Source organism: Rutilus rutilus (assembly GCF_951802725.1).
Source record: "Rutilus rutilus genome assembly, chromosome: 10".
NCBI lineage: Eukaryota > Metazoa > Chordata > Actinopteri > Cypriniformes > Leuciscidae > Rutilus > Rutilus rutilus.
In genome coordinates this window covers 6,385,093-6,411,968 of record NC_140215.1, presented here as the reverse complement: position 1 = coordinate 6,411,968, position 26,876 = coordinate 6,385,093, and the positions used below count along the sequence as shown (strand labels likewise).

Sequence of the window (26,876 nt, the reverse complement as noted above, 5' to 3'; positions counted from 1 at the left end):
CATCAGACGCAGGCCAACTCCGGGCTGGAACCTGAGTGCTGCATGGCGCGCTCCCCTAATTGACTTAATTTAGCCTCATCAGCTTTCTAAATTCTTTGTCTTAATTGCGGGGCATGAAATGGGCGTGGGTTTTTGAGGTAGTACATGTTAAACTGGCACTCCGCACCTCTCCTGTCTAGTCAGCTGTATGAAAAAGAAACCTGTAATGACTTCCTTCCTGACTTGAAAGGGGGCTGAAGGTCAACGCAATGAAGCGGCTGCTCTCCTGTAATCACGGTGTAGCATCCAGGGTTAAAAATGTAAATATTCAGCTTCCTTATCCTCCTCAACAGGTTTGAAGTTCCAGCGCTCATAAATCACTTCACAAATATGAGCTTTCGCTCTCAGATCTCTCCATGATTTTGAGTTTACGGTGATCCCCACATCAAGTACGGATGACTTAATGTCTTCGGAATGACCACAGAATTTAGAGTTTTGACTATTAGTAATTCCGAAGGTGAAACAGAGCCAATGACTCATTCCGTGGCTTTATTAGCTTGAGCTTTCCGTTCCGCTTCGTAAGTGGAGATTTACCTCGCCGGGGTCGACAGAACTTCATTTATCAAGATCTGCTAGACGTAATATTTTTCATTTGACTGAAGCAACAGGCCGGATGCAATATTATGATGGGCCATTTCCTATCACGGTGCGTTTTGCTGAAGAATTTGCCGTACATTTTGCAGCTGACCTCTGTTGTGACCTTCCAGATCACGTGTATATTATTGTAAGATACTTCTTGTAGGGCGTCTTTTTTGTTTTGAGAGTATTGGCCCCTGACAGCAGCTGCGTTTTCATAAGCATTTTTTTCCCTCTTCCCTTTCCCCTCTTTTGCGCAATCAAATTAGCCTGATGAAGGTTTGCAATGTATAAATAAACCCCATGGCACACAAATGGATGGCTGTTGAGTGAACACCACGCCAGCTTGTGCTCTGCCGAACGGGCAAGAAAATAAATAGTCATCCCTTCAAGCCTGTGTCTTTGTAAACATCTACCTTTTTTGTTGGATATGTTGAGGAAATGACTCTCGTGGCATTCCTCAACGTTTTGCCCTCATCGAGAGACGATTGACATCCCCGTGGAATGATCCAAAGGTTACGGTTTGAAATACCACGATCCAAGTCTCTGACGTCTGATAGCATAATTGGTTGCATTTTAACCTATCGTTCCACTCTCTGGTTCTCATAAGTCGAACTGTCATACACTGTGGTTCTGTGGTGTTCTGCTTAGCACGCAAGTGCAGGATGGTGATCTCAGCGGTGACCCCCACGGGGACGAACTGACCCTTCCATCCTGTGTATACCACTCCGCCTCTCTGCACTTCGCTTCATCCCAGCTATTTTTATGATGTTGCTGGACGGGGCCCATGTTTTCCCCAAGGAGGAAACCCCTAAACATTGCTAAACAATTAATCTTTCCCCTTTGAGTCCTTGTTGGACCCACCATGGAGCAATATACCAGTAGCAAGCTGTCTAAAAAGGACTTTGCCATTGAAGCCACTGTCCATGTTAAACTCTTTCACCGTGTAGTTTAAATAAAATCCTCTGTAAAGAATAATGCATTTTGGTCATTTTAACTGCTTATGCATACTCAAAAGAAATGCAACAGCATCTTACTGTTTTTTTTTTTAGCATCCCAAGCCACATTTTTTAAGAAAGCAAGTTAAAGTAGTTCTGATCTATAAGTGAAATATGTTCAAGTGTACAGCCAATACATTGACTTTAGCCAATCAGAATGCAAAGTACAACCCAAAATGCTTTTTAAAAAAAAATAATTTGATCGATCATACCTGATCATACCTCCCCTCCTGAAAACGTTCCCAATGCAAACTAGGGATTGAGCGTTATACAGGGTAAAATGAGATACTGGTATAAACATGTTAACCGGTATACATATTTTGTGTATCGTTTCTATTGCAGTTATGTCAGTGTTTGCTGCAATGATGACTCGGCACCAGTATATAAAAAAAACATGTTTACCAGATTAGTGAATGTCATTTTGCAGTCTGAATACGTAGTGTTAAAGACTGTGCACGTCCTTCTATTAAGTTGTCCTGTCCTCACGAGCTCAAACAAAATGCCAGTGTAGTCCAATTCACAAACAAATGACTTTTTTTAATGATTATTTTCACTCAAGTTACTGTTTTGAATCAGTCTGACAAATAACTCACTGAATTCATCAGAGCAGTTACGCAAACATCTGACTCTCACCGAACTGCTAGTTATCCTTACTTTCACTGATGTCCGTTTCAAAATGAAGCAGTTTTTGTGTACTTGTGAAAACGTACTTAATTTGTGACTGGTTGTGTGGAACTGATCCTCCACTAAGTTTGGCTGTCATGTTTACATGTAGCCTACCTGTCTCTGTGCCTGTTCTGTCTTTAAGTACTTTAATTAAAGAAAATGCTCCTCCGACTTAAACTTCATGGCTATAAAAAAAAAGAAGAAAAGAAAATCGCAAACTATAATTTTTTGAAAGGTTTAAAATTTATCTGGAAGAAAAATGTGCGTATTGTTAATTATAAATGTTTGCTTATATCCACCACAATGCAATTTTTTTTTTTTGACACTAGAAGTAGCAAACTAAACTGCAGTTTTGGGGACGGAACTGCATGTCTGTCCAAACAGTGATAGACGAGGGGAGTGTTTGCCTTTTTTTTTTCTTTTTTTTTTTCTGTTTGATGCTGCTAGTGGCGAATAAATTACTCGCTTCATATTTAAAGTTTGTCATACTTGTCCTAACAGGAAAAAAAACTGTTCTCATTTGCAAGCCCAGTTTATCTCACGAATCGCGTTTGAACTCAAAGTTTCAGATCCACAGAACCGTGACGCAGCAAAGCGAATGCTTCTCAAGTTCATCATTCTCAGGAGGATTGCAATTCTGTAATTTTCTTTGCCAGAACTCTCATTTGAAGAGTGCTGCTCTGCTTTATTTTGTAGTTTTTCATTAGCACTCTATTAATCATGCATTTTGCATGCATTGCTTCATTAAGCAAATTGGGCTTGCAGCTGAAGGCTTAGATCCACATAGCGGGGTAATGAGGCATCCCGATGCAAGAGGCTTCGGCCCAATGCATCAGCGTCTCTGGAAGCCACCTGACCCAGGCACACCGACTCCACGTCCCGCTTGTGTCACTGTTCGAGATAATGGGAAAACCTGTCCTCAGCTGCCTCGCGCAAAACAAATATTTTTCTTGGGTCCGACTGAAGAGAGGGGAAAAACGAGAGCCCCTATAAACGATTGATTTATGTCCTCTGAGACAGAAAGCCTGAGTTTTTCTTTTCTTTTCGACCGAGGGGTGAGGTGCAGGAGGACGGCAAACAGAGCGAATCTGGCCTGGCCTTCGCGCTCCACGAACAGTGAGCCGAATGTGCTCGCCGGTGTTTGTGTAGAGGGGGTGTTTAAGGGCCAGAGAAACCACCCACATTGCAGACAACTATTAGACATTTCAATCTGAACGCACTTGTAAACCACAGAGAGAGAGAGAGGGGGGGGGATTGAATTTAGTCTTTCTTCTCAGACGTTTGGTACGAGTCCTAGAGAAAAGCAACATAGTTAACCTTTGAAGTGTTTGCAATATAGTTACCGGACTCTGTAAAGTTTTAACAATAAACTTTCGGTTTCAAAACCTGGATGATTAGAGACCGGCTCTTTATGAAAATATTTTCAGATTTAAAATCTTAATAGCGTTTGACCCACTGTTTATCTATCTAGTACTATGTGATAATTTTATTTATATTACATTGGTCTATATGAATTATTTGAAATTTATACAATAATATGAATAATTTTAAACCAAATAATGTGTGTGTGTGTGTGTGTGTAAACATAGATTATATATTGATTATAGAGTTATGAATTGATCCATTGAATTGCATAAGACTTACCAACACTAACACCATTTTGGCTTCTGAAGTTTAAGTCACAGATGTTATTAAACCACCTGTCTTAACACTCTCATACTCACAAATCGAGAGAGAGAGAGGGATTGTGAAACTGGTGTAATGACGCTTAACTGCCAGATAAAAAGCTAGTTAAAATCAGCAAGATATTTACAATATTGCTTAGTTGTATATTGCCAGAAAAATCATTTGGAAGAGTTCATGTAATGCTCTTGTCTATTTTGATAAGGAAGTTTCTGGTAATTGTATTGTCATGTAGCTCAGGTTTGACATGTTCTGCCTTAGAAAGGAAGATGTTAGTGTTTGTGGCCATAATGGCATGAATTGCTTGAGCTGTTCAGCTTGAAACAAGGTAAATGTGAAGTAGTTGTTACCAAATACTGTTGTAAAATAACTTCGCTGCCATTGCCTGTTACTAAAATAAACAAAGTCATGCCTTGCATGAGGGTGTGTGTGTCTGAGTGGGACGGAGGCAGTAAGAGTAAAGCCTGTTTGGCCTAGTGCCACACACAGCCTGTGGCCCCAGCTGAGTAAATAGACACGGGCCCCGTGTGCCAGGGGGGCCTTCTTGTGCTTGGCTGAAGGGTGACTGGGGCACACCAGGACCCCCCAACCACACCGCATACAGAGGAGGCCTTCAGTAACCACTCACTCACATTATGGATCCCATGTCTCTTTCGTTTTGATCTTTATATACATTGCAAGGTTTGTATAATTCCTGCCTTGAAATTCTAAACATTTGTAGCCTTGACATTGAAAACCCACTAAATGCAGACTTCTCCCTGGTGCTTTTTCCCCCCAAAAGTATATTGTTGGTAGGTATAGATTTCCTCTAACCTCATTCATCTACAGCATACATCTGAAGTGCTCCCTCGTGGGAGTGACTTCCCACTAGTCATTTTTCAGCTGTAAGCTTAATTTACACAGTCGCTTGAGAATCAGAGGAAGCGAGTGGCCATTAACAGCCCAGACGACTCAACTCTTAAAGGGACGGTTCACCCACAAATGAACATTTCGTCATCATTCATTCACCATCATGTCATTCCAAACCTGTATTTCATTTGTGGAGCGTAAAATGCTTTTGTGAAGAACATTTCGACTGTTTGTGTCCATACAATGAAGGTCAATGGGGTCCAAAACATCGGAACCCAGTTACTTTCATTGCATGAAGAGACATTTTTTTAAAATATCTTCTTTTGTGTTCTATAGAAGAAAAAAGGTCATACAGGTTTGGAATGACATGAGGGCAAGTATATGACGCTCATACAAATGCAAAGCCATGTATACAAAAGTTATTTGTCGTCTTGTGTTATATGTCGTCCTACAGCATGTTGACAACGGATTAAAGTGAAATGCATGTCATTGAGATTTCAGTAAAAAGTCAGGAGGTGTGACATTGTTTTGAGACGGCTATTGTTGATCTGTTTCCTGTGGTTCCGTCTCTCTCTGCAGGATCGGACGCTGGTGTCGGAGGTGTCTCGTAAGAAAGAACGGGAACTGGTGGCGAAGGAGATTGAGCGCTTGCGTTCGTCCATACAGACGGTGTGTCGTAGCGCTCTGCCCCTGGGCAAAATCATGGACTACATTCAGGAGGATATGGACTCCATGCAGAATGAATTGCAGACTTGGCGCAAAGAGAACAAGGAGAACGCACAGGCTCTGTTACAGGAACAAAGGTGCACATTCATATTAGCTCAGTGAACTGTTTTGTTGTCTACTTGCCTACGTTAGCAGCATCCTAACTTTTGGAAGTTAGCGTGGAAAGCTCAGCATAAGCAGAATCTCAGTTGTCATTCAAATAAATGCTCCTCATGCAATCGCACAGGAGTTGACTTAAAATTGATTTCAAGTTGAGCTAAAAGCCAGTGTTCTAATAAGCATAAAAATACATAGCTTTCCAAAATTAAGTAAATGTATTGTTTTTTACTTGGTTGGATGAGGCCAATTTTAGCATATTTCTTATTTATTTTATTTATTTATTTTTGTTTGTTGCAAAATTGGCCACCCTATTGGTTACCGGCCATTACGTACAAATAATTATCGTCAGGATCAGCCATCTCAATCATTATCATGATTGAGATATCCAAACGCTTTGATTAGTCTCGTTCTTCTCTGTTAAACCATTTCTCTGTCTATGTCTCAGAATCACGGACACCGTTGTGGAACCTCTGAAGTCCGAGCTCGCTGAACTGGAGCAGTTAATCAAAGACCAACAGGACAAGATCTGCGCAGTCAAGTCCAACATCCTGAAGAACGAGGAGAAGATCCAGAAGATGGTATCCAGCATCAGCTTCTCCTCACAAACATGAATATATCATCAACACATCCCAAATGATAGCTGAAGCACTGAGCAGTGGTGAGAGCTCCTGTTAATAGACCTGATGTCTTTGAGCCGGCACTGGAGAGACTTCAGAAGGTCAGGAATCGCCCTCCTCAAACCCCCTTCAAGTAAGGTGCCTTCTGTAAGACCCAGGATCTGTTTGCGGTGGTCCACACTCACACGTCTGCAGTAGATTTGCACTTGTCACTTACTTGAGAGATAAAAGTGTGGTCACCATAGTGATGTGTCCTGTATTCTTTTTAAATGATCTCCATATTCTCTTGGGAAAGCAGACTGACTGGATAATTTTATTTTTATTTTGTTTTTCCATTCAGACTTGACAGGCTTTTGTCTCACAAGAGAACCTTGGCAATGATATATGATTATATATTTGTATGTATATACCGTGTGTGTGCATAGACACAGTTCACACACACATATATAATTTAGTAAGCAATAAAGATGACCTTTAGAATTGCCAAAAATTGGAGACACACTACACACGCACCTCTGCACTTTGACCAATGAGACCGTCATACAGCACATCATTTACCTGTACACATTAAAAACCTCTCAAGTAGCTTAATGTAAGTTTTAAGAAATGAGATGAGATGGCATGAATGTGTTTTAAGTCAATTCATCGTGTAAGTCAAGAAATGTACCCTGATCAAATGTACTTGTGTATATTTCAAATTCATATAAATAATGGAAAATGATATTTCTGAATTTCTGAAACTGATATTTCATTTGAAAAAAAAAAAAAAAAATTGCTGAAACACTTTTTAGAGGGCTGTTGAGAGTTTTCTACTGCAATCTGAGATCCATGAAGCAATTATTCCATTGAAAATTTATATTTTGATATAGAAGTGTGTGCAAAACTGTGTTAGACTGTGTTAGATGGCGCAATAACAGGTCGGATCTGTCGAAGTTGATCAGCTGGTCAAGCACAACATGTCACACTTTATGGATACCGTGGTGACCATGCAACTGCAAACCTTAATATACAGATTATACACTACGTCAGTATTATCAGCTGAACACTATGTCACAAAATACTGTTTGCTATTTATTAAAATCAACTTAAACGTCAATAAATTATCAATTACTTTGTAAAAGAGCCGACCATATACACTGTAAACGATTTTTACCACATCCATACTTTTTGCTGTACATTTTGTGTATATGTTGTTTGTATCATAGTTCACAAATGAATATTAATTTTTGTAGTGAAGTCTAATAAACAGTTACATTTCTGTTAAAAGTGTGAACTGTGACAGATTTATAGTGCATACAGTTTGGAAAATGTCATGTTTGTGCTGTGTTGGTGCCAAACAGGAATGCAAGTTGTTTAAGAGGACATAACATTGGCGCAACATGGGAAAGGAATACAGCACAGCATGTTATGTACAGAAACAGAACACACTATGCAATGAGAAAGATTCAAATATCATGAGATTGCATGTTTTTATTCAGAATAAAAGCAGATATTTTGCATTTAAATCCAATTTTATATGCATATCACACTTTCAAAAGTTGGGGTCGGTAAGAATTTAAAATGTGATTAAAAGAAGTCTATTATGCTGCCTTTATTTGACCAAAAATACAGTAAAAATGGTTATATTGTGAAAAATTATTACAATTTCAAATAGCTATTTTCTATTTTAATATATTTTAAAATGTAATTTATTCCTGTGATGCAAAGCTGGATTCATTATTACACCAGTCTTCAGTGTCACATGATCCTTTAGAAATCATTCTAATATGATGATTAGATTAATATTATTGTGGAAACTGTAATGCATTTGTTTCAGGGTTCTTTGATGAACAACATTTATTTTGAAATGGAAAACTTTTGGAACATTACAAATTTAATTGATTAAAATTGCTGAATAAATTGTATTCATCACATTGGAAAGATCACTCAAATGCATTGCATTGTGGGAAGCATTCTGTAATTATAGTAGTGTTCTATTCTGAACAGTCATTATTTTTCCAATTCTGTTTGATGATGCCAGTGACACAAGAATTACACACGTCATCTTTAAGTAAACATTGCAACATTTTAATGACCGTTTTCAATTGCATTTCAGAGCTGCGATAAACATGCCAAGTGAATGTTTTTGACGAGTTCACAAAAAGGCCTGGACGTGTTTAACGTGTCACACACCGCGCTTTGGAAAGCTGACCCGGTGGGACATAGCGAAAACACTGAATAACATTTTAAAAGCCTGTATCAGCACATCAGTTTTGATTTTTATTCTGGCGGAGCTTGAAACAGCTGCACCGCAGGCTCACACACACATACAGCAGGAGCACTCGATCGTCGATTGAGTAACAGTTGGCTGGGGCATTTAAGATCAGGATTTGGAGGCCCTTGAAAACCTGGGCACCTGCCTGAGATCCCTGAGCGAACGTTTGGATTAGGTCAGAGTGAACAGGCCACGTGCTCTTTTGTCCGAGTGTTCTCCTGCTGTGGGCCCTGGAGAAAACACCAGCCGGAGGGTCCTTGGGACTGTCAGAAATGATTGTGCCGCTTCAGCAAGAAGACTGGTGAACAGGTGGAACTTCTGTTCTTCGGTTTCCTCCATTAAATGCGCTATAGAAATAAGTCCTTTTTTATTTTACTTTTGGTCAAAAGTAACTAAATGCACCATAACCAGCAAAGAAAATGCTTTAGTGTATGACCTCCAGGAAGAGCCAGTCTGTCATTAAAATGCTATTATCAAAGATCTTTTTTTTTCTGAAAAGTAAACCTCAATACATTATTACGATTGCTCATATTTACTTTAAGGGATTCAAACAAAACCACAAACCATGAATATTAAACTTCAGCATGTAACTTGTCCTGCACAGTTTATGCTACAGAGTGACATGATTCCTCACATTGTGCGCTGTGTTGAGAAAAGGTGATGTTACTTTTCTAAGTGACCACTTAAATGTTTTGACTTGGCGAACCATAAAACAGATAAAAAAACTGAGCCTGATCTAAACCAAAACCAGAACCAGAACATTTTAACAATGGCCATGTGTAACGAAGGTCAGCTAGTAAGAACTGTGCATGTAAACCTCACTCCCCTGGCCTCAAGACGTGCGCTAGCAACTGATGCTAGAGACTGTGGTCTTTAGCATCCTTGTTAGCGCGCCCGCCTACCATGCCAGAAATGCTGCTTCGAATCCCGCTCAAAGCGGTGCAAGTAGAACCGGAGGGGTTAAATTGGTGCCGTGACCCAGATGGGAGTGAGGTTTAGGGGGATGAGTGTAACAGAAGACAGCTAATAGAGCTGTGCAGGTAACCCTCACTCCCCTGGCCTCAAGAGGCGCGCTAGCGACTGATGCTAGAGACTGCGGCCTTGTTAGCATGTCCGTCTTCCATGCCGGGAAACGTTGGTTTTGAATCCTGCTTGGAGCAGTGCAAGTAGAACTGGAGGTTTTACATAAGCAACCACATAGCAATCCTAAAAAACACTAAGAACATCTTAGCCACATAGCTACATGCCCAAAAAAACTAGCAATGGCAAAGCAACAAGCTAAACCACCCAGAACACATTGGCAACTTCATAGCAATCCAATGGCTACAGTTATTGTGTAGGCAAATTTTGCACAGGCAAGGCTCAGATTAAAAAAAAATGTAATGTGGCAAAACTATTATATTAATAGGCATATTTCAGCCCAAATCTGTTGTATAATTATGAGATTTCAACAGTGACTTGCTGGCTCTCTGACTGATGTCTCCTATTTTCCTGCACAGAGTAGCTTGTGTTTAGAGAGTTGTGCATTGTAGCTCCTTACAGTCCAGTTCTCTTCAGAGACACATGGGGCCATCAGGCTCTCTGTTTATTTTTAAAGCCCGCAGGCCAGCGTACATGCTTCATCTGTCGTCAGGCAGCAATACGGCATGCGTCTGCGGCTCTTCAGTGTAAACTTCCAACAATGACCGGCTCAAGTCACCTACCACAGTTACAGAGATTCAAGCTTTGGTCCACACCGTACTGGACTGAACTCTCCTCGGGTCTCCCGAGTCAACGAGCAGAAGGTCAGTGAGTATATGTGTGAATCTCTGGAAAACTGTCAAAAACATGCTCAGGTTCAGCTCTCCCCTCAGAAAGCTAGATTATTGTAGATGTTCATTATTGACATGGTATATGTGGTACTGCCTTTAATTAAAGCTGATTTAAATGTAAAAAATAAATAATAATAATCATTGTGTAGCAGTACACGGGGGGAGACTACAGTAATGACAATCCCCTTATAAAATAATGGGAATTGCAAATAGTCTCAATATAAAATATATGGCTATATTACAGTAAAGACATCTTGGTGGAAAATAATAAATTAAATACTCTTTAAATTAAATTAAATCCTCTGTTACTAGCATCTTATGGAAATGGCATAGTGTTTCTATTCTTTCATAACTGCAATTTTATATTGCTTGTAATTCATATTTGTGGTAGCATACTTACGTATTTTGGTGTCTCTGGCATAATTGCTTTTGGTTGTCTAATTATCAATTTTAAGTCACTTTGTATTAAAGCATTAGATAGAAAGGCTATGCAAGAACTTGCAGCAGTCCACCTTAAGACCAGATGAGCATGAGCCAGACAACTGCAAGTCAGCCAATCAGAGAAGCTCTTACAGTGATGTAGTTATGAGTCCATGCTGCTGCTAAAAACAACATCAAGAGAAAGGCACAGACGCTTACGATAGTTTTAGTCATTGGTTGTGGTTTATGACATTATTTTGAAGTAGACTGACAGGACATGATGGCTGATAGAGAGAATGTTGAGCGCCCAAACACAGCTGGTATGTGATTGTACCTCTGATCCGAGTGTCTGACTTATTCTAAACATTTATATAAGAATGAACATACGTTTTTCAGCTGTTTAATACGGTATTATGTTCAATGCAGATCTATTATGGACATAATTGTTGAAAAGCCTCTTTCACACACCCAAGTGAAAGATATGCACGAAGCTATATTACTGAAACTACGGTCAATGTACCCATTTGAAGCTGAACCTGTCTTACAATCGCAACGTCAAAAGTTCGTTTTCTCTGGAAACGCAATAGTATTTAAATATGTTTAAATAACAGGCTTGTTTAGCATAACTTTCTTCTTGTGCATAAAGGCATTTTAGCAGCACATAACCATGGGCAAACGTTTCTGGTTATTGTCTAATTCAAAAGTGCTGTTTACTTAATGTGCGATAATTATAGACGGCGATAATGCAAACATCGCGAGAGGCGTGGCTGATGTCGACCTCGTGAGTCGTGACGAGTCGATTCGTGGTGCGTGTCCACTGACTCGGAGCAGAGCGGGCGTTTTCAGTTTATTCTGGAAGTTCAGCTACAGTCTCGGGCGGAGATTGATTGAGGGGTAGTTTGACACATAGTAATGCAAGACATTTCCAAATATCTGGATGAAAGCCATTTCTATGGAAGCTTGTTTCCACCACAGAATTTGAACAAAGAAAGAAAAAGTAATTGTGACTTATCTCACAATTCTGCCTTTTTTATTGCAATTGAGTTGCATCTCGCATTTCTAAGAATTGCGTGATAAAAACCATTGCGAATTATAAACTGCGTGATATAGTCAGATTTGCATGATATAAAGTCACAATTGCGTGTTATAATGTCAGAATTGCGTGATTTAAAGTCGCAGTTGCGTGTTACAGTATAAAGTCGCAATTGCGTGTAACAGTAGAAAGGAAAATGCGAGATATAAAGTCAGAATTGCATGAGATAAAGTTGCAATTGTGTGTCATGAAGTCAGAATTGTGAGATAAAGTCGCATCTGTATTATCTGTATTGTACTGAGAAACAATCTTATTACTCTGTATGAGTTAAAGGTATAGCGGAGGATTTTCTTTTTCCGGGTGGATCATCAAGACTATTGGTCCTCCTAAGTGTCAATCATTCTGGAGAATATTTCTTTAAATATGCTTTAAATATCTTCATAGTGTTTCTAAAAAGTTTTTCAACAACTACACATACACCTATCATACAGATCTATCTTAAATGTATTGATCTTGTCTCTGTTAGGTCGTAACCTGAGGGAATGGCTCCAGGAGCAATTCGGCGACAGGCCTCTGGAACCGAGTGAGGACATGCGTCTACACAACGCTGCCCATTTGGGAGATCTAGACACTCTCAGGACCCTACTACAAGAAGACAGCTTCAAACGGTGAAGTTTCCTTCTTCATTCATTCAGTCATGATGAAACAGCGAAATGGAAGTAGTATCATATTTTCTTCTGTAAAAAGAAAACCTACACAATGGTTTGCTTTAGGGCCCACATACAGTGGCGACTTAACTCTCTACCAGAACTGTGTAGCATACAAAAATAAACTAATTAAAAAAAAAAAAAATCAAACATTAAAATGTATTCTGAATTTATTATATTTATTGAGAGATAATTTACGCATGAAAAAATATTTCGCGATATTTCTTATTGTTGCAGCGACTTTTATTTTAGTTTTTCGACATTGAGATACTTTGGCTATTTTGAAATATATTTGGCAATTTTTCAAAAAAATGTAAAAAAAGAATTTTTGGGGCATTTAACAAACAAAATAAAAAATAAGAGACTTTCTGTCACTTCTACATTCTCTCTGTTCTCTCGTTATCATTTTACATGTAAATATAGCTGAAATCACAACACAGACATTTTCTTTAACTCGCAGTATATGATTTTGCCAGATGATGTCGCAATTTTAAATCAGGATTTTAGCATTGCAGATAAGCAGAAAGTGATTGCATGTAGTCTATTGCATACTCATTCCGCTGCTCTGACAGCAGAAACAAAAAATATGTACATAAGAACATCTTTATTGGGCTTTATTTGGCTATATTAATAAACTGGATGTGAGCATAGAGAGTAAGAGAGAAGGGAACTAATGTAAAATTCTGACATTAGGCAGAATGCAAATACTAAGTGATGACGTATTAGATCAACGTTATGAATATGCTAATTAGCACATGTCGGCAGCACTGCTCACAAACCATCGCTTTGGATTAAAGCTTCTGCCAAATGCATACATGTAAATGTTCTTGTCCAATTCAAATGGTGATCTGGATTGCTTAATTATGTTAACACAGAATATTAGATTGTGTTAGCTGAAATGTGTAAAACTGAATTCTTTTTTAGGCGAATCAACGAGAAGTTGATTTGGTCATGTGGTTTGTTGCCCTGCACGCCCCTGCGTATTGCTGCCATGATGGGTCACAGCACATGCGTGGAGTTCCTGATCTCTCAGGGAGCTGGAGTGGACCTGGTGGATGTGAAGGGTCAGACTGCTTTGTTCATGGCTGTGTATAATGGACACCTGGACTGTGTGAAGATCCTTCTGACAGCTGGTGCTGATCCGAACGGCAGCCGCCATCACCGAAGCACACCTATATACAACGCTGCACAATTGGGGCGAGTGGACATCCTAAGAGAGCTGATCAGGTCAGTCATGCAGTCATGCAGTCATGGCCTAATGGCTAGAGAGTCAGACTGGTAACCCAAAGGTTGCGGGTTCGATTCTCCAAACTGGCAGGAAATGACTAAGGTGCCCATTAAAATATATTTGGGTTATATATATTTGAATGTATTTGGCCATTTTTGGGGCATTTAACAAACAAACAAAACAATCATGTCGCCTCTGACGTTCTCTCGTTATCATTTTACTTGTAAATATGGCTGAAATCACAGCACAGATTGTCTTTAACTTGCAGTCTGTGTATGGTGATTTTGTCAGACGACGTTGCAATTATAAATCAAAATGTTAAAGGGACACTTCACCCATGGGAACATTGATCTTTATTGAAAGTGGGTCATATATGTAGTCGAAATGTAAAATTAATTTTGAATTTGGTGCCTTCTTGGCCGAGGAAAGAAAGAAAGTTACTTCAGGACGCATTTGTATGAAAGACACCAACTCCCACAATGCACCACATTGCACAGCTGCGCAAGCCACTCCCACTAATCCAGAAAGCGCATATCTGCCTAAGAGAAATAACTCTTCCGTCTACAAGGCTAGCTACCACCAGAGCTCGAAATTAATTTCACACAAAATGTCTAGTTAGTTGGCGAACTCATTAGTGAATTACTCTTCATTTGTATTTCTTTCGAAGTGGTGAATTATTGCATTGTAACGTTACCTGGATGTTCAGTCAGATGCGGTGCGAAACTAGGATAGTTCACAACACAAACGTCCGTGTCCTCGTCTGATTCACAACACAAACGTCCGTGTCCTCGTCTGATTCAGAGATTTCATCCAGGAGAAGTTGTCATTGTTGAAATTCTTTGCCACAGTCGGACTCTATCTCTGTGTTCGTAGCGGTTCGTAGTTGCATAGTGAGATCACCGGCGCCACCAGTCCGCCCTAACCCGAGCCAGTCCGGGCTCCTCGTCCGCGGCAGGCAGGTCTTCTGCCTCGGCTGCTCTTCGCTATAATGCGGCTTATAAAGGTAGCCACAAACACCTGATTCAAGCATCAGACTTCTGAAATCCTCTTCCTCTATATCATATTGAGCACTCTCCTCCGCTATTGTCATAACTTTACATCTGTCTCCACAGCGCCTGTTAGCTTAGCTTCCAAACAAGATGGAGGATATTGCTTTTAGTTTTCAGAAAGTCAAGTCCCACCCACTGATCTGTAATAGGCCTGTAGCGTGAGCGGTTCCCGCCCCCTGGGAAAGATGAGGAACGAGTGTCTGTAGTCTCTACACTTTTCAATGAAATGTGACTTCCTGCTTATTATGACGCAAAATGATGATTTTTACGTCATAATAAGCAGGAAGTAAAACACTTAAATCCTTATTTCTCCCATCTCAGGGAAAAATGGATGAAAAATCCACATTTATTATAATATATGACTGGGTTTCTAACAATACAAAGCTTAATGCAAATGGGTGAAGTGTCCCTTTAAGAGAACAAATATGTAAATGAGAACAGCTTTATTGAGAGTTTAGTTCTGACTGAATGTAGTTCATTAGTCTGTATGTGGCCTGTAATACACACAGATTCAATGCTGATGTTGATATTGACCACCGGCTGGAACAGAGGGCTATGTACGGCACCCACACTTTGGCAACTCTGGCAGTCTGTCCACTGTTCATCAGCGCTGTTTACCACCACTTCCCCTGCTTCCAGATGCTTCTGAATGCCGGGGCCAACCCAAACTACAACTACAATGGCCCCGTGAACAGGGAAGCGCTGGTCAGGGGCCGGACCTCCTGTATGCTGGATGCAGTTCTGAAACTCGGATGCGAACCAGCCTTTGTTCGCTTGCTGTTGGACCATGGCGCTAACCCGTATCTGGTCCCCTGGTACAAGCTCGATCCTGAAAGCAAGGTTGGCTTAAAGGTCAACGCTGAAGCCCTTCAAATCTTCCAGGAGGCCAAAAGTAAGTTGTGTTTTAGATGATGTCATGTTATTGAAGGGTCACAGTAAAAACACTAAAAAGCAAAGCGTCGGTAGGCAGTTTTTGTAATCAATAAAATGTATTTTAATTGGTTACTTTTCTTTTTATAATATCGTTAGCCTCATAGCATAATTGCCTAAGTCCTTTTTTTTTTAAATATTACTTAGGCAATTATGCTATGAGGCGTTAAAATGTAAAGGCACATAATACTTCATCATTAAAGTATAAAGTACAATATTCCTGCTTTGAATCAAAGGTGTAGTCAGCTCTGGGCTTCTTGTCCTCAGCTCTGGGCTTCTAGGCGTCAGTACTGACGTATCAGTATCCCAAGCCGGCGATCAACTCTTCAGTCTTTTATACTCCTGTTGTTTGCCACTGAAGTTAGGTGCTAATCTTCTTGAATGACGTAAGTTGTAAGTTTCCCAAAGTTTCCAAGAACCTTCTTAAGGCCTTGCAGGTGCAACCTGTCCACATGTTCACGTCATTGAACTCCAGTAAACTCAACCAAGATGGCTGATTTCCTTTTAAGGTTTTAGGAGAAGAACCACAGTAGAACCACAGTCTTTTGTGTCCTTGAGCACACATATAAACACACACACTTCTGCTCCTCCCTCTCATGGGTAGGCACACACACATTCATAACTAACAATTATTGTTGACTCTGCCAATACGGTATAAGGCATTTCTTAGAAAGAAAAATAAATAACATGGTAAGCGATGCATTAGTTTCAGTACATTGGATAAATATGTGTAACAAAAAGGCATCTACAATAAACAAACACATTTCCTTGATATTATACAACAAGTTTTATAGTTAAACTGCATTGAGCACTGCTATTACCTGTGCTCACTAATATTGCTTTCTAACACAGGAAACCCGAGGAGATTGATGGACCTGTGCCGCATTAGAATCCGCAAGATCATGGGCAAGGAGCGTCTGCAATGTATCTCTTTGCTTCAGCTGCCAGAAATCATCAAAAGGTTTATGTTTCACAAGGATTGATGTGACTCTGCTTCTCCATGTAGATGGTCGATTCATTTGAGGGTGTAAGTGGCCGCTCGCTCCCCAACATTACTTACACTGGACACCAATGTCTTCCGAGGTAATGGCATTTTTCTGTGTTGGTTCTGGGGGAAAATCTGTGGAATAAAGCTGAGAATACTACAATCTTATTGTGAGTATAATGCATAAACATATTAGCGAAAATATTTAATAAACACGCTGTTGCTGCCATTTCGGAGAGTTTTAGATACTCAGCTTGCCAAAGAAAAATCACTGTAGTACCAGTAGTAAAATCACTGTAACATTAAAGGAATGACTCTGGTGTGAATATAATGCTGAAAATGTTTTCTTACATAGTCCCTGTATTTTTGCATTTACATTAATGTGAAGTACTGAAGTGTACATCTGTACTTTATTGAAGTAGCTACTACTTTCCTTGAATATTTTGATTTGTTGCAACTTTTGTTTACCTCACTTTTTTTTTTTCAATCCAGATAAATATTTTTACTCTGATACATTCTGATTGTCTTGTTATTTATTACCCTGATTAAAATGTAGGAAGCGCATAGAAATGTCTTAACATCCTGCCTAATAAGCGTTTTTGTCGTTATTTCCAGAATTCAACAACAGCAGTTGAATACTTACCAAGGCTGCATTTATTTGATCAAAACAGTAATATTAGGATATATTATTATAATTTAAACAAACTGATTTATATTTTGGTATATTTTAAAATTTGAATGTATTCATATGAATTTTCATCAGTCATTACTCGTCTTCAGTGTAACATGAGCCTTCAGAATTCATTTCTGCAGAAAAAATTTCACGACTTTTTATGGTTGCTGTAGTAATTCACACGATGAAAAGAGTAGAAAACAAATATGGTATTTTTTAAATCCACAACGGAAAACTTAGGAAGCTCATAGGAGTATATATAACGGAGATCATAGAGTAAACACAACCACTTTTACTACCCGGTACACATTGTACAATTTTGGGCTGTCCCAGACGAAATTTCTGTGGTCGTGGCTCCTAAACGTCATACAGTGAGAGAGGATCAAAGATGGCCGTCGTCACGGTCTTGCGACCAAAGATAACCTGTGATAATTTTCTAACTGTGACAGTGAAATTTAGCATGATCATCTCATAGTCTGTTTGCTGCTTCAACCTAGGTCTACTGACTAGCCAATAAAAGTGCCACATGAAATGGCATATTGATCAACGCGACATGGTGCTAAAATTACTACTTACCTCAAGCTCCAATTGCAAAATTGGCATGCCAAGTTGGCCTCTTTTCCCTTGCCATAACCACCTCCATATTTTCTTCTTTCGCTTACTTCTTTCTTCTTTTTTAGTTTTTTTTTCAGCACTCATAAAAATCACATTTGTCAAAGTGCGATTCATCTTGCTCTATTTGTTTACCACTAGCGCATGCTGATGACGTGTTGTGTAGTAGACTATGATCCAATAGATGTCATCATCGTACAGTCTACATACATGTCGTACTCAAATTTATTATATCCATGTCAAATACCACGATAACAAAACAGAACATGCACATTACAAAACTATTATCAAGAAACATTTCTTATTATCATAATATATCTGTGTAAACTGAAACCTTTTTTCAGAATTCTTTGATGAATAGAATGTGCAAAAGAACTGCATTTTCTAATAGAATTCCTCTGTAACATTATAAATGTCTTTACTGTCACTTTTGATCAATTGAATGCATCCTTGCTGAAAAGCAAAAAATAGATATTTTTTTCTTTTTCATTTCCATTAAAATATCACTTTTTGATGTGGTATCTGTACTTTTACTTAGTTATGAAACTTGAGTATCACTGTTCATTTCAATACTGATATGAACAACCTATTGCACACAGCTCCATGCTCCCATCAGCTTTGTTTTCTTTGTGTGTGTGTGTGTGTGTGTGTGTGTGTGTGTGTGTGTGTGTGTTTTAACCCAAGGGGTCATTATTGTTTTTCTCTCTCAGCATGTAAATTATTCCTAAAGCTCATGATTGAAAAACATAATTACCATTCAGCACAGGAAGTAATTTATACTTCCTGTACGATGGATCCTGTCTTTACAGAGGCCCTGCCCACGAGTTTCTCAGGGGTCTTAGCAGATATCATATTGAGCTATCATATCTCACTATCATATAATGGCCTCTGATGTGCACTGATTCCACTAAGGTTTTCAACCATATCGCAGATTTCCCAGGCTTCCATCAGGATCACTCTCTGGGTACAACTGCCTTTTCTCCTTGTCAGACTATAACTTTAGTGTGCTGTGACATTAAAACCACATCTTGCTGAAAACCACAAACAGTGGAAAGCAAAGCCTGGGAAAGCCTGGACTCTGCCAACGAATCACCAGTGGACTCATAGAACTGCAGTCCCTTTATCTGCGTCTGCCCAATGGGGGAAAGGTGGGTTCACACACTACTAAGTGCACTCTCGTTCGTGAGTACCCTGTAATAGTCTTCCCTTGGTGCATTTTTGCTGTTATGCTGCCACCGAACACTTGATTTTCCCTGTTTAATGTCAATATGTCAACTGCAGATCTTGAGTGACTCATCTTTTTCCGATTGTTTTCAACAGCAGATCTGGAAAGAGGCCGCTTAGAAACCCCAAAACTCCAAGAGAAGGATGCATGTTCAGAAGGGGGGGGGTGCCTGAATCCCTAAAGTCATCCCAAAATTCTCATCTGTGATTGGCCATTTCCCAAGTCAGGATAGGATGTTCAATAAAATCTCCTTGATTTGAACTGGGACGGGAAGCATGTGTTAAAAAAATACACTTTGGCCATCCAAAATAAATATGTAAGTACACTTTATAATACAACCTATTAAATGTTGGCCTTAAAGACACCCTGTGGTGAAAATCAAGCTGTCTGTGTGGTGTTTTTAATATGCTTTAAGACAAACCATGTGCAAATTATTGTGTATTAAATATTTTCTCCTTAAAACTGCAGTGAACCAAAGACAGTCTCAAACACGCGGTTTGAAATGTTTCTTACGTCACAAACTACCATGTAACCAATCACGTCAATGTGCAGGCGAGCTTTAGCCAACCAGATCTCATGAAAGTCCGTATCTATAGCACAAATTCTATTTCTCGTACCATTTATACGGCAAAAATTGTTTTTGCGTGCATATTATACGCAGTTTATGCGTAATCCAAGGGGTTTACAGCGCGTATCATGCATTTTTGGCGTATGAATGGCACGTGAAATGAAATTAGTGCTATAGATACGCACTTTCATGTGATTGTGTTGTATGCTGTGAAGCTGGGGAGTCTCAAGAGAAGCCAGGTTATCTTTTACTGTTGATATGAAAAATCGGATACATTTAGCATCATAAATATGATGTATTTTACAATGTTATGATGAACTATATGCCTTTCTCCACTGACGTTCTGTGATGCTTCTAGAGATGAAGTTTCTAAGGATACTGATTGTTAAAGTTGTCGAACGGGAACGTGGTTTTTGTAACATTAGCAAGTGACAACACTTTTAGTGACAACATAGTCATAGGCTCTGTCGTACGACAACGGTAAGGAGTGGTCGGGGGGGATTATATTTTTGGCAAAAATGGTTTGGCTAAAACTCATTTTGCACATTTGTGTTTGTTTCAGGATTTAGTGGGAAAGGCATGTGGTTTTTAATAACACATTCACTATGACAACCAAGTCACTCATGTACGGAGCCCCTAAGGGGACAAAAAGGGGAAAAAATGAGATGGGAGAAAACACTTTTTGTCAATGCTTTTGTGTTCTCTCACAAATGTTTTGTGTTCCCCCAAGAACCTTTGCCTTCGCTTGCAAAGAACACAAAAGTTAAAAGTTTTGTGAAAAGTTTCTCATTTGCGAGGGAAAGCAAAAGCATTGATTATTTTTCCTCCCATCTCAAATTTTTTTCCAACATCATGTCCCTTTAAGGGCTCCGTACTCATGGTCAAGCTGCATCCCAGCAACAAGTGACCTTTATCCAGCTCTTTTTGCAGTGCCGTTTTAGTCAAGTGGCATCTCTTTTACGCAATAATGGTGTATTGTGATATTAAATCAAGACCCTTTATTATTCAGTCAAGACTATATTGCACTGTATGATGATGGTTTGTGCATTTAACTTTGTCCAAGACATGATCTCTGCTCTCTGTTATGGCTGTAGTAGTTTCAGTTTAATGGGTGTATATTGACTCAGAGCTCTAGATGGCACTATCTTCATGTGAAGCCTCACCATGCCTTCTTTCTCTCCACAGGGACCAAAAATTATTTATAACAAGCATTTTCTCTTGGGCATTGTTATGTTATGCATGTATGTACAGTATGTAAATGTGTATTTAACCATATATTTTGGCATTTTATGGGTCATCAGGGTTTCTTTTTAGTCTTTATCAATACCTTTAAAATGTAGGTTTCGTTTCTGATATAGCAAACATTTATGTTTTTGATTAGTAAGTTTTGTACATTAGCAGCATTCAGATTCCCAGAAGAGTGATTCTGATTCTGTCTGACTATTGTTGAAAGATAAAGCAACGTTTCATTCATTTTTCCTCTGTTATTTTTAATTGTTTTTTCCATGAACCAGCTGTATCAGCTGTAGTTGTAGTTTATCAATTGTTTTATGATGCCACTAACTACATTCTTGTCTTATAAATGTATTAGAAAAAAAAAACATCCTAAGTTTTCAATGAAACAGACAATTTCCTCATGCATTTAATTTTGGTTTTAACGGAAATTCAATTAACTGCGTCTTAAGATTTTATATAGGCTTATAAAAGTGCATGTGTGCTTGTGTCGGTGAAAAATAACTTTTTTTTTCTATTTGTTACAATTGAGGAACAGCTGCATGTTGTTTAGGTCATTTTCATCTCGTATCTCACCTTCTATCAGAGTAATTTGCACTTGCGCTCTTATTTTATTTTCCTTCTTTAATTGCAGCACATTTTTTTTTGGAACAGTGATCTCATACCTTTGACTAGCTGGATCTTTTTGTTGTTCAGTTTTTCCCCCTCCTCATCCTGCTGCATAGTTCACATAAAAAAAAAAAAAAAAGCTTATTTTTTTCCCCAGTTTGCATGTGATTTAGATCGGGTATTATTAAAGATGTGCCGTTCCTGCCAAAAAGAAAAAAAAAGGCTAGAATTCTAGAAATTAAACCCTATTGATATGCAGTCCAAGTAAAACACTATTTTTGCTTGTTTTGTGTCAGGTCAATATAACAGGAAGGGTAGCGATTAAATAAATATTGGTAATTTTTCATTTCTGTGTCATACACATGCAAAATCAATTACAATAGTATTTCCGGCGCAGTTCTCCTCTCAAACAGCCGTTTGCGTGTCGGATCTCAGACAGTGAAGGAAGGCGACGCTTAAATCTGTGGCTTGGTTTAAGACAGGAAATATTGAATGGAGAAAATTTACCTATAAATCTGTGTTAATTAGGAAACCAAAATTGCTTAATGCCTCTTAATTTGACTTATTTCCAGCAGCACCGGCAGTTGTGAATTGCGGCATACAGCGGAATGAATGTTCCAGACTCTCAGCTCCTGCCTCCTGAAAGTGTACAGATCTGAAACCAATAAAAAAGCAAACCAAACAAACAAGTAACATCTTTGAGACCTTGCAATAGCATTTGCCAACTCATATTGCAGGTCAACAGCCTTTTAGCATTGGGGTTGTGTTCATTAACCTAGTTTGATTTAGAGATCATGCACATTAGCTGTAGATTGTTGTTTTATTACTAAACATTAATCTTAAGCCACACAAAACTGCTAAAAATAATCTCGCAGAATGTTTTACGTTTTCCCTCATGCGAAATACCACACAGTCCCAGAGTTTTTCCAGCTCTTTAAGTACAGAGGCTTTGTAATTGATAGTATTCATTAAGCCAAACTACCCATGGTTAATTGCTTCTGTGAAGCTTTGGCTCTGGGGAGCAGCTCCACAGCTGAGCTGAACCGTTTGCTCTTGGCCAAGGAACAAAGCTATCAGCAGACATGTTTGAGGGCATTCGGGCTTCCTCTTGAAATTAAGCAGGAATTGTCACTCGGCTAACAAACCGCCATCAGACAACGGCATCAGCAGGAACCCTGGAAAGGAAGAGGACAATAACAATTCCACGACCACTATGGGAATGCAGTAAAATGTGTTTTCCTGCAGCCTGGAATCTCAGACTTAAACCTGCAGGCACAGAATGGAGTGGAAAGCGGCCTGTGAACGCCATGCATGCCGTTTCACAGGTAGAGTCACGGGATTGCATCATCATGTGTCACGAAACCCCCTACCACCAAATCCAAATCCACCACATAGACTTCTGAATCATGCTATTACGTAACTCTGAGCTCATTCGCAGACTGTGTCGCTTTCTGCGATTCGGATCAAGTGACCCTGAAGTGGAACCGTGAACAGCGTAGAAGGAGGATATGGGGTGTCTCATTTGGATGGAGGCCCTGCAGCGATTCCCTCGACATTTCCTCCTAGTACGACCCTTCTGACAGAGGGTGGGAAAGGATCCAAGCCCACGGCCCAACGCCGCATCAAATCAACCATTTCCTCCCCTGATAAGACGGCACAGACGAGCTTCCCAGATCTCCAATAAGAAGGAAAAGAGATGTTTAGAGGATCAGTCCTGGTGGATGATTTTGGCTGTCTTTGTTCCTTCCCACTAAAGCCTCTCACGTTTTTTTCTTCAGCGTCGAGAGATGCTCAACTCAATCTCACATTGTTTTGAATAAAGATATACTGCCTTTATGCTTTAGCCACCTTCATTTCCAACAGTGGACTTGACAAAAGCCTCGACAAACCCCCAATGTGATTCTTGCATGTTTTGTTCTTAGGCTTAACAAATAAACACTTTAACAAATTGTGAAGCCTAAACATAATCGCCAGGAGTAAAAAGCTAAACGTAGGCTACAGGACCTACACGACGGTCGCATGACTTCAACATCACTATCACTACTTAAAAACATTTCCCCTGAATGTTTGAGTTCGAATAGTTTCAAGAGCCTGATTCTAAACACAAGGCTGTAAAAGCGGACTAGCGAGCAAATGAGTTTACCTGTTCGGCGTGATGACATTTAATGTCCTCGACAACCTCTGTAGTCCCATTTAGACACACAAGACAAGTAAAAGCCAAGGAGTTATTACTCATGTACTTTATATCCTAGAAAAGAAAAAAAAAAAGTGAAAAGATCTTGAGCTTGTGTTCAACACAGACCTTATTTCAGGCATTTAACCAAACAGCCATTCAAAAAAACACAATGACTTCAGGACGATGGAACCGGAAGTGTTAAAATGCAACTCGTTTCTGGGTTTAAATTGCCTATAAAAAATTGACTCGCAGCACTCTATTGCACAGCATTTAATGCAGATTGCAAATACAAATCTTTTGCTTTGGCACTTGGTCAAAAGAAATCATGTCAGTTTGAATGTGCATTTGGATTAAAAGCATTACAAACCCAATGTAAAGTATGTCATGCTTGCTTGCCTTTTCAGCCAATGCACTCGCCTAGCCTAGGCTCTATGCAAATGGATTCATCCTGAGACCCGGTAGCCTGTAAGGAAGCCCAGGTGGATTGGATCGATGGCCGTGACGAGGCTATAATGTGAAGAGTCAGCACATGAATAGGAAGGTACACACAACTCGACTTAGCTGACCCATGTGGCAGAACCTGATACTCTCCCAGCGGAGCGGAGACCCGGTAAGCTGTCCGCAGCTTGATCTCTAAAGGGCTCTGACTGCCTCTACCTCTTTAGGTTACTGTCAGGGAACATGCATTTCCTGTCTACTTGTTTTTTTTTTCTGACATTAAGTTGGAGAGACAGGTGTGTTCTTGATGCTACCTTTACCCGACACCCAAATAGTATGTTCATTTTTTTGGCTACCTGCGTCCAGTTTAATCAAGAGATACCTGACATTCCTGTTTTGAAACAGTGCAGGGTATATTTATCTTGGGCGGTTCTGCTAAAATATGAAGTGCAGAGCCTGTGATGATTGAATGTAATAGTTGCATGAATTTCCACATGGAATGTTTATTTGGAGCAATGATTGCCGGGTACTCTGAGGTGTGTTAAGAAAGCTCGCAATCTCTCGCTGGATCTCGTCAGGATTGCGTGACAGTGGAGTGAGGATCCGGTCCTTGGTGAATTCCATCATGAAGTATATTGCTCTTGTGGTTTCAGACGGTTTCTGAAGTCACGGCGAGGCTTGTTGATTTATAATCTCAGATGTCATCCTTCACAATGACTCTCCTCTGAGACAGACCCTGCGTTCCAAGCTCATTCGACATGAATGCTTCCTGTAGAAATGGGCGCATTCAGTCTTCAACCAAAGCTTTGGGTTGGCTTTAGTTCGGCACGTGCTGTTCTGCTTAACTTTCCTCAAGTTAAACACTGGACTGTAAATGTACTCTTAAAATCACAGCAGACTTTTGACTTTTAACAAGCATGCTTGGCTCTTTAGAAGAGTGGCGAGGGAAACTCCGTAACGTATAATTAATGAAGAGCCGACTCACCCTGATTGGTTGTGGATGTGTATCACGTCGTATGCCCTAGGCTATTGCACATGGAGACACAAATAACCATTTTTTTTATGACTCGGTTGCTCCAAACCTCCGATGTTTCATCCCTGATACACGCCTCCCTCTCGTCAAAAACTCATACGCTCATTAGTATCCACATCCTCTGTAATTTACTCATCAAGAGGGCAGCATCCTCAGTTTGCTGAGCTGATTTTGCTTGTTTCTTCTGGCCCATATTTTGTTGGCAATGAGCATGAACTCCATGAACCTTCAAAAAAAAAAAAAAAAAAAGAAGCTGACAGGTGTCAAGATGGCCTGAAAATGACCTCTAACTCATTCACATTCATTGGAGTGATTCATCACATTCAATTCAAATATTCAAAGTGGATGCAACTTCCAAAAACTATTTTTGTCCTTCATATTTGCAATAAGTTGTTGTATCATTATGGCTAGTTCAGCTGAGTTGTGCCTTCTGCAAATCATTTACTTAACTGAAAATTCTGTCATCATCTAACCACTATCGTGAATCTTAAAACCAGCATTCCTTTATTTTCTTTGAATCCAAAATATGCCATTTTTTTATATGAATAAAAATTTGATAATAAAAATTTGTGACCCTGGACCACCAAACCAGTCATAAGTCACACAGGTGGCAATAGCCAACATCGTATGGGTCATAATTTAGATTTTTATTTTATGCCAAAAATCATTGTTCCATGAAGAATGTTCCATTTTTGTGAGTTGATCGAGGACCTCATTTGGACCACTTTAAAGGCGATTTTCTCAATATTTAGATTTTTTTTTGCACCCTCAGATTCTAGATTTTCATCTCTTATCTATGGCAGCAAGTAAAAAATAATTGTACATGACGTTACTGAAAATAGTACTCAAAAGTAATTGTTTTAGACCATGAATTTCTCCCTGAGAGATGGCCTGAGTGTCAGGAGGATGTCAGCAGCGCACAGCAAATGACAGAACTTCCTCTGATTACCCCTCAAGAGGATATGATATTAGATGTGTTTGTTTGCTTGCTTTTAACTCAGCCTTGCTAAAGCTGCGTAGCGTCTGCTCGCTGCATTACAGGCTGCAGCAGGAAGCGAAGGACAGATCTTCAGGAACTGGAGAAACAGCTGGTCACTGGCCTGGACTGTGCGTGTTCCCCAGGCCTGTGATCTCATTCGCACGATGGACGTCCCTTGACGTGGCGAAACAGCATCTGACTTTTCGCTCATCACTAAATCAAGCTGATGATCAGGAGCAAGTCCAAACAGCTCACATCATGCAGACATTTTATAAAGTTGTATCCACTCAAGCTTGACTTTATGTGTTTTTGTGTATTTGCAGAACTGTTTTATGGGGTATAATGAGAGCGGAGAGTCATTCAGTGGACAGACCAACATTAACTCATATACAGAAGAGAATATATACTGAGGTACCGTGTCCCAAAATGGGCTCTGCAAGGGTCTCCGGAAAAAAGAAAACGTAAAAATGTACATACTTTATATTATTATGGTTTCATTCGGCTCTATACGGATTGGTCGAACATCATAGATTAATCACAAAACATTTTCATTCTATTGACAATTTCTTTTTAGTTGTATACATCTAAACAGTATTCAAATGGTCCTCCATAATTACAGTTAACTGAAAATAAAACTATATTTAAAAAATGTTTTGAAAT

The 26,876-nt window shown here is 39.5% G+C and overlaps 2 protein-coding genes across 7 annotated transcripts in view; both read left to right on the top strand.

Annotated features, from left to right (window-relative positions):
* The window catches only part of traf3ip1 (TNF receptor-associated factor 3 interacting protein 1), a 28,447-nt gene extending 20,693 nt beyond the window's left edge, over nucleotides 1-7,754 (top strand). For all 3 annotated transcript variants that reach the window (XM_084420223.1, XM_084420222.1, XM_084420221.1), the window contains 2 exons: nucleotides 5,391-5,614; nucleotides 6,082-7,754. In XM_084420223.1, coding sequence (XP_084276349.1) covers nucleotides 5,391-5,614; nucleotides 6,082-6,247 — 390 coding nt within the window. In that variant the 3' untranslated portion in view covers nucleotides 6,248-7,754. The remainder of the gene's footprint in view (nucleotides 1-5,390; nucleotides 5,615-6,081) is intronic.
* A 3,115-nt stretch (nucleotides 7,755-10,869) lies between these two features.
* asb1 (ankyrin repeat and SOCS box containing 1) lies at nucleotides 10,870-26,804 on the top strand. 4 transcript variants are annotated; one of them, XR_014629032.1, is made up of 6 exons: nucleotides 10,886-11,058; nucleotides 12,298-12,439; nucleotides 13,403-13,705; nucleotides 15,265-15,647; nucleotides 16,538-19,103; nucleotides 19,279-26,804. XR_014629032.1 is itself a non-coding variant. In XM_084422401.1 (5 exons), exons 1-5 carry the CDS (start codon nucleotides 11,016-11,018, stop codon nucleotides 16,666-16,668), a joined length of 1,002 nt encoding a protein of 333 aa, XP_084278527.1. In that variant the 5' UTR covers nucleotides 10,870-11,015; the 3' UTR covers nucleotides 16,669-26,804. The 4 variants fall into 4 exon arrangements, 1 of the variants encoding a protein (XP_084278527.1); XR_014629033.1 differs by having other exon boundaries at nucleotides 16,538-19,496; nucleotides 24,171-26,804; XR_014629034.1 differs by having other exon boundaries at nucleotides 16,538-19,496; nucleotides 20,934-26,804.
* Nucleotides 26,805-26,876: the final 72 nt, after the last annotated feature.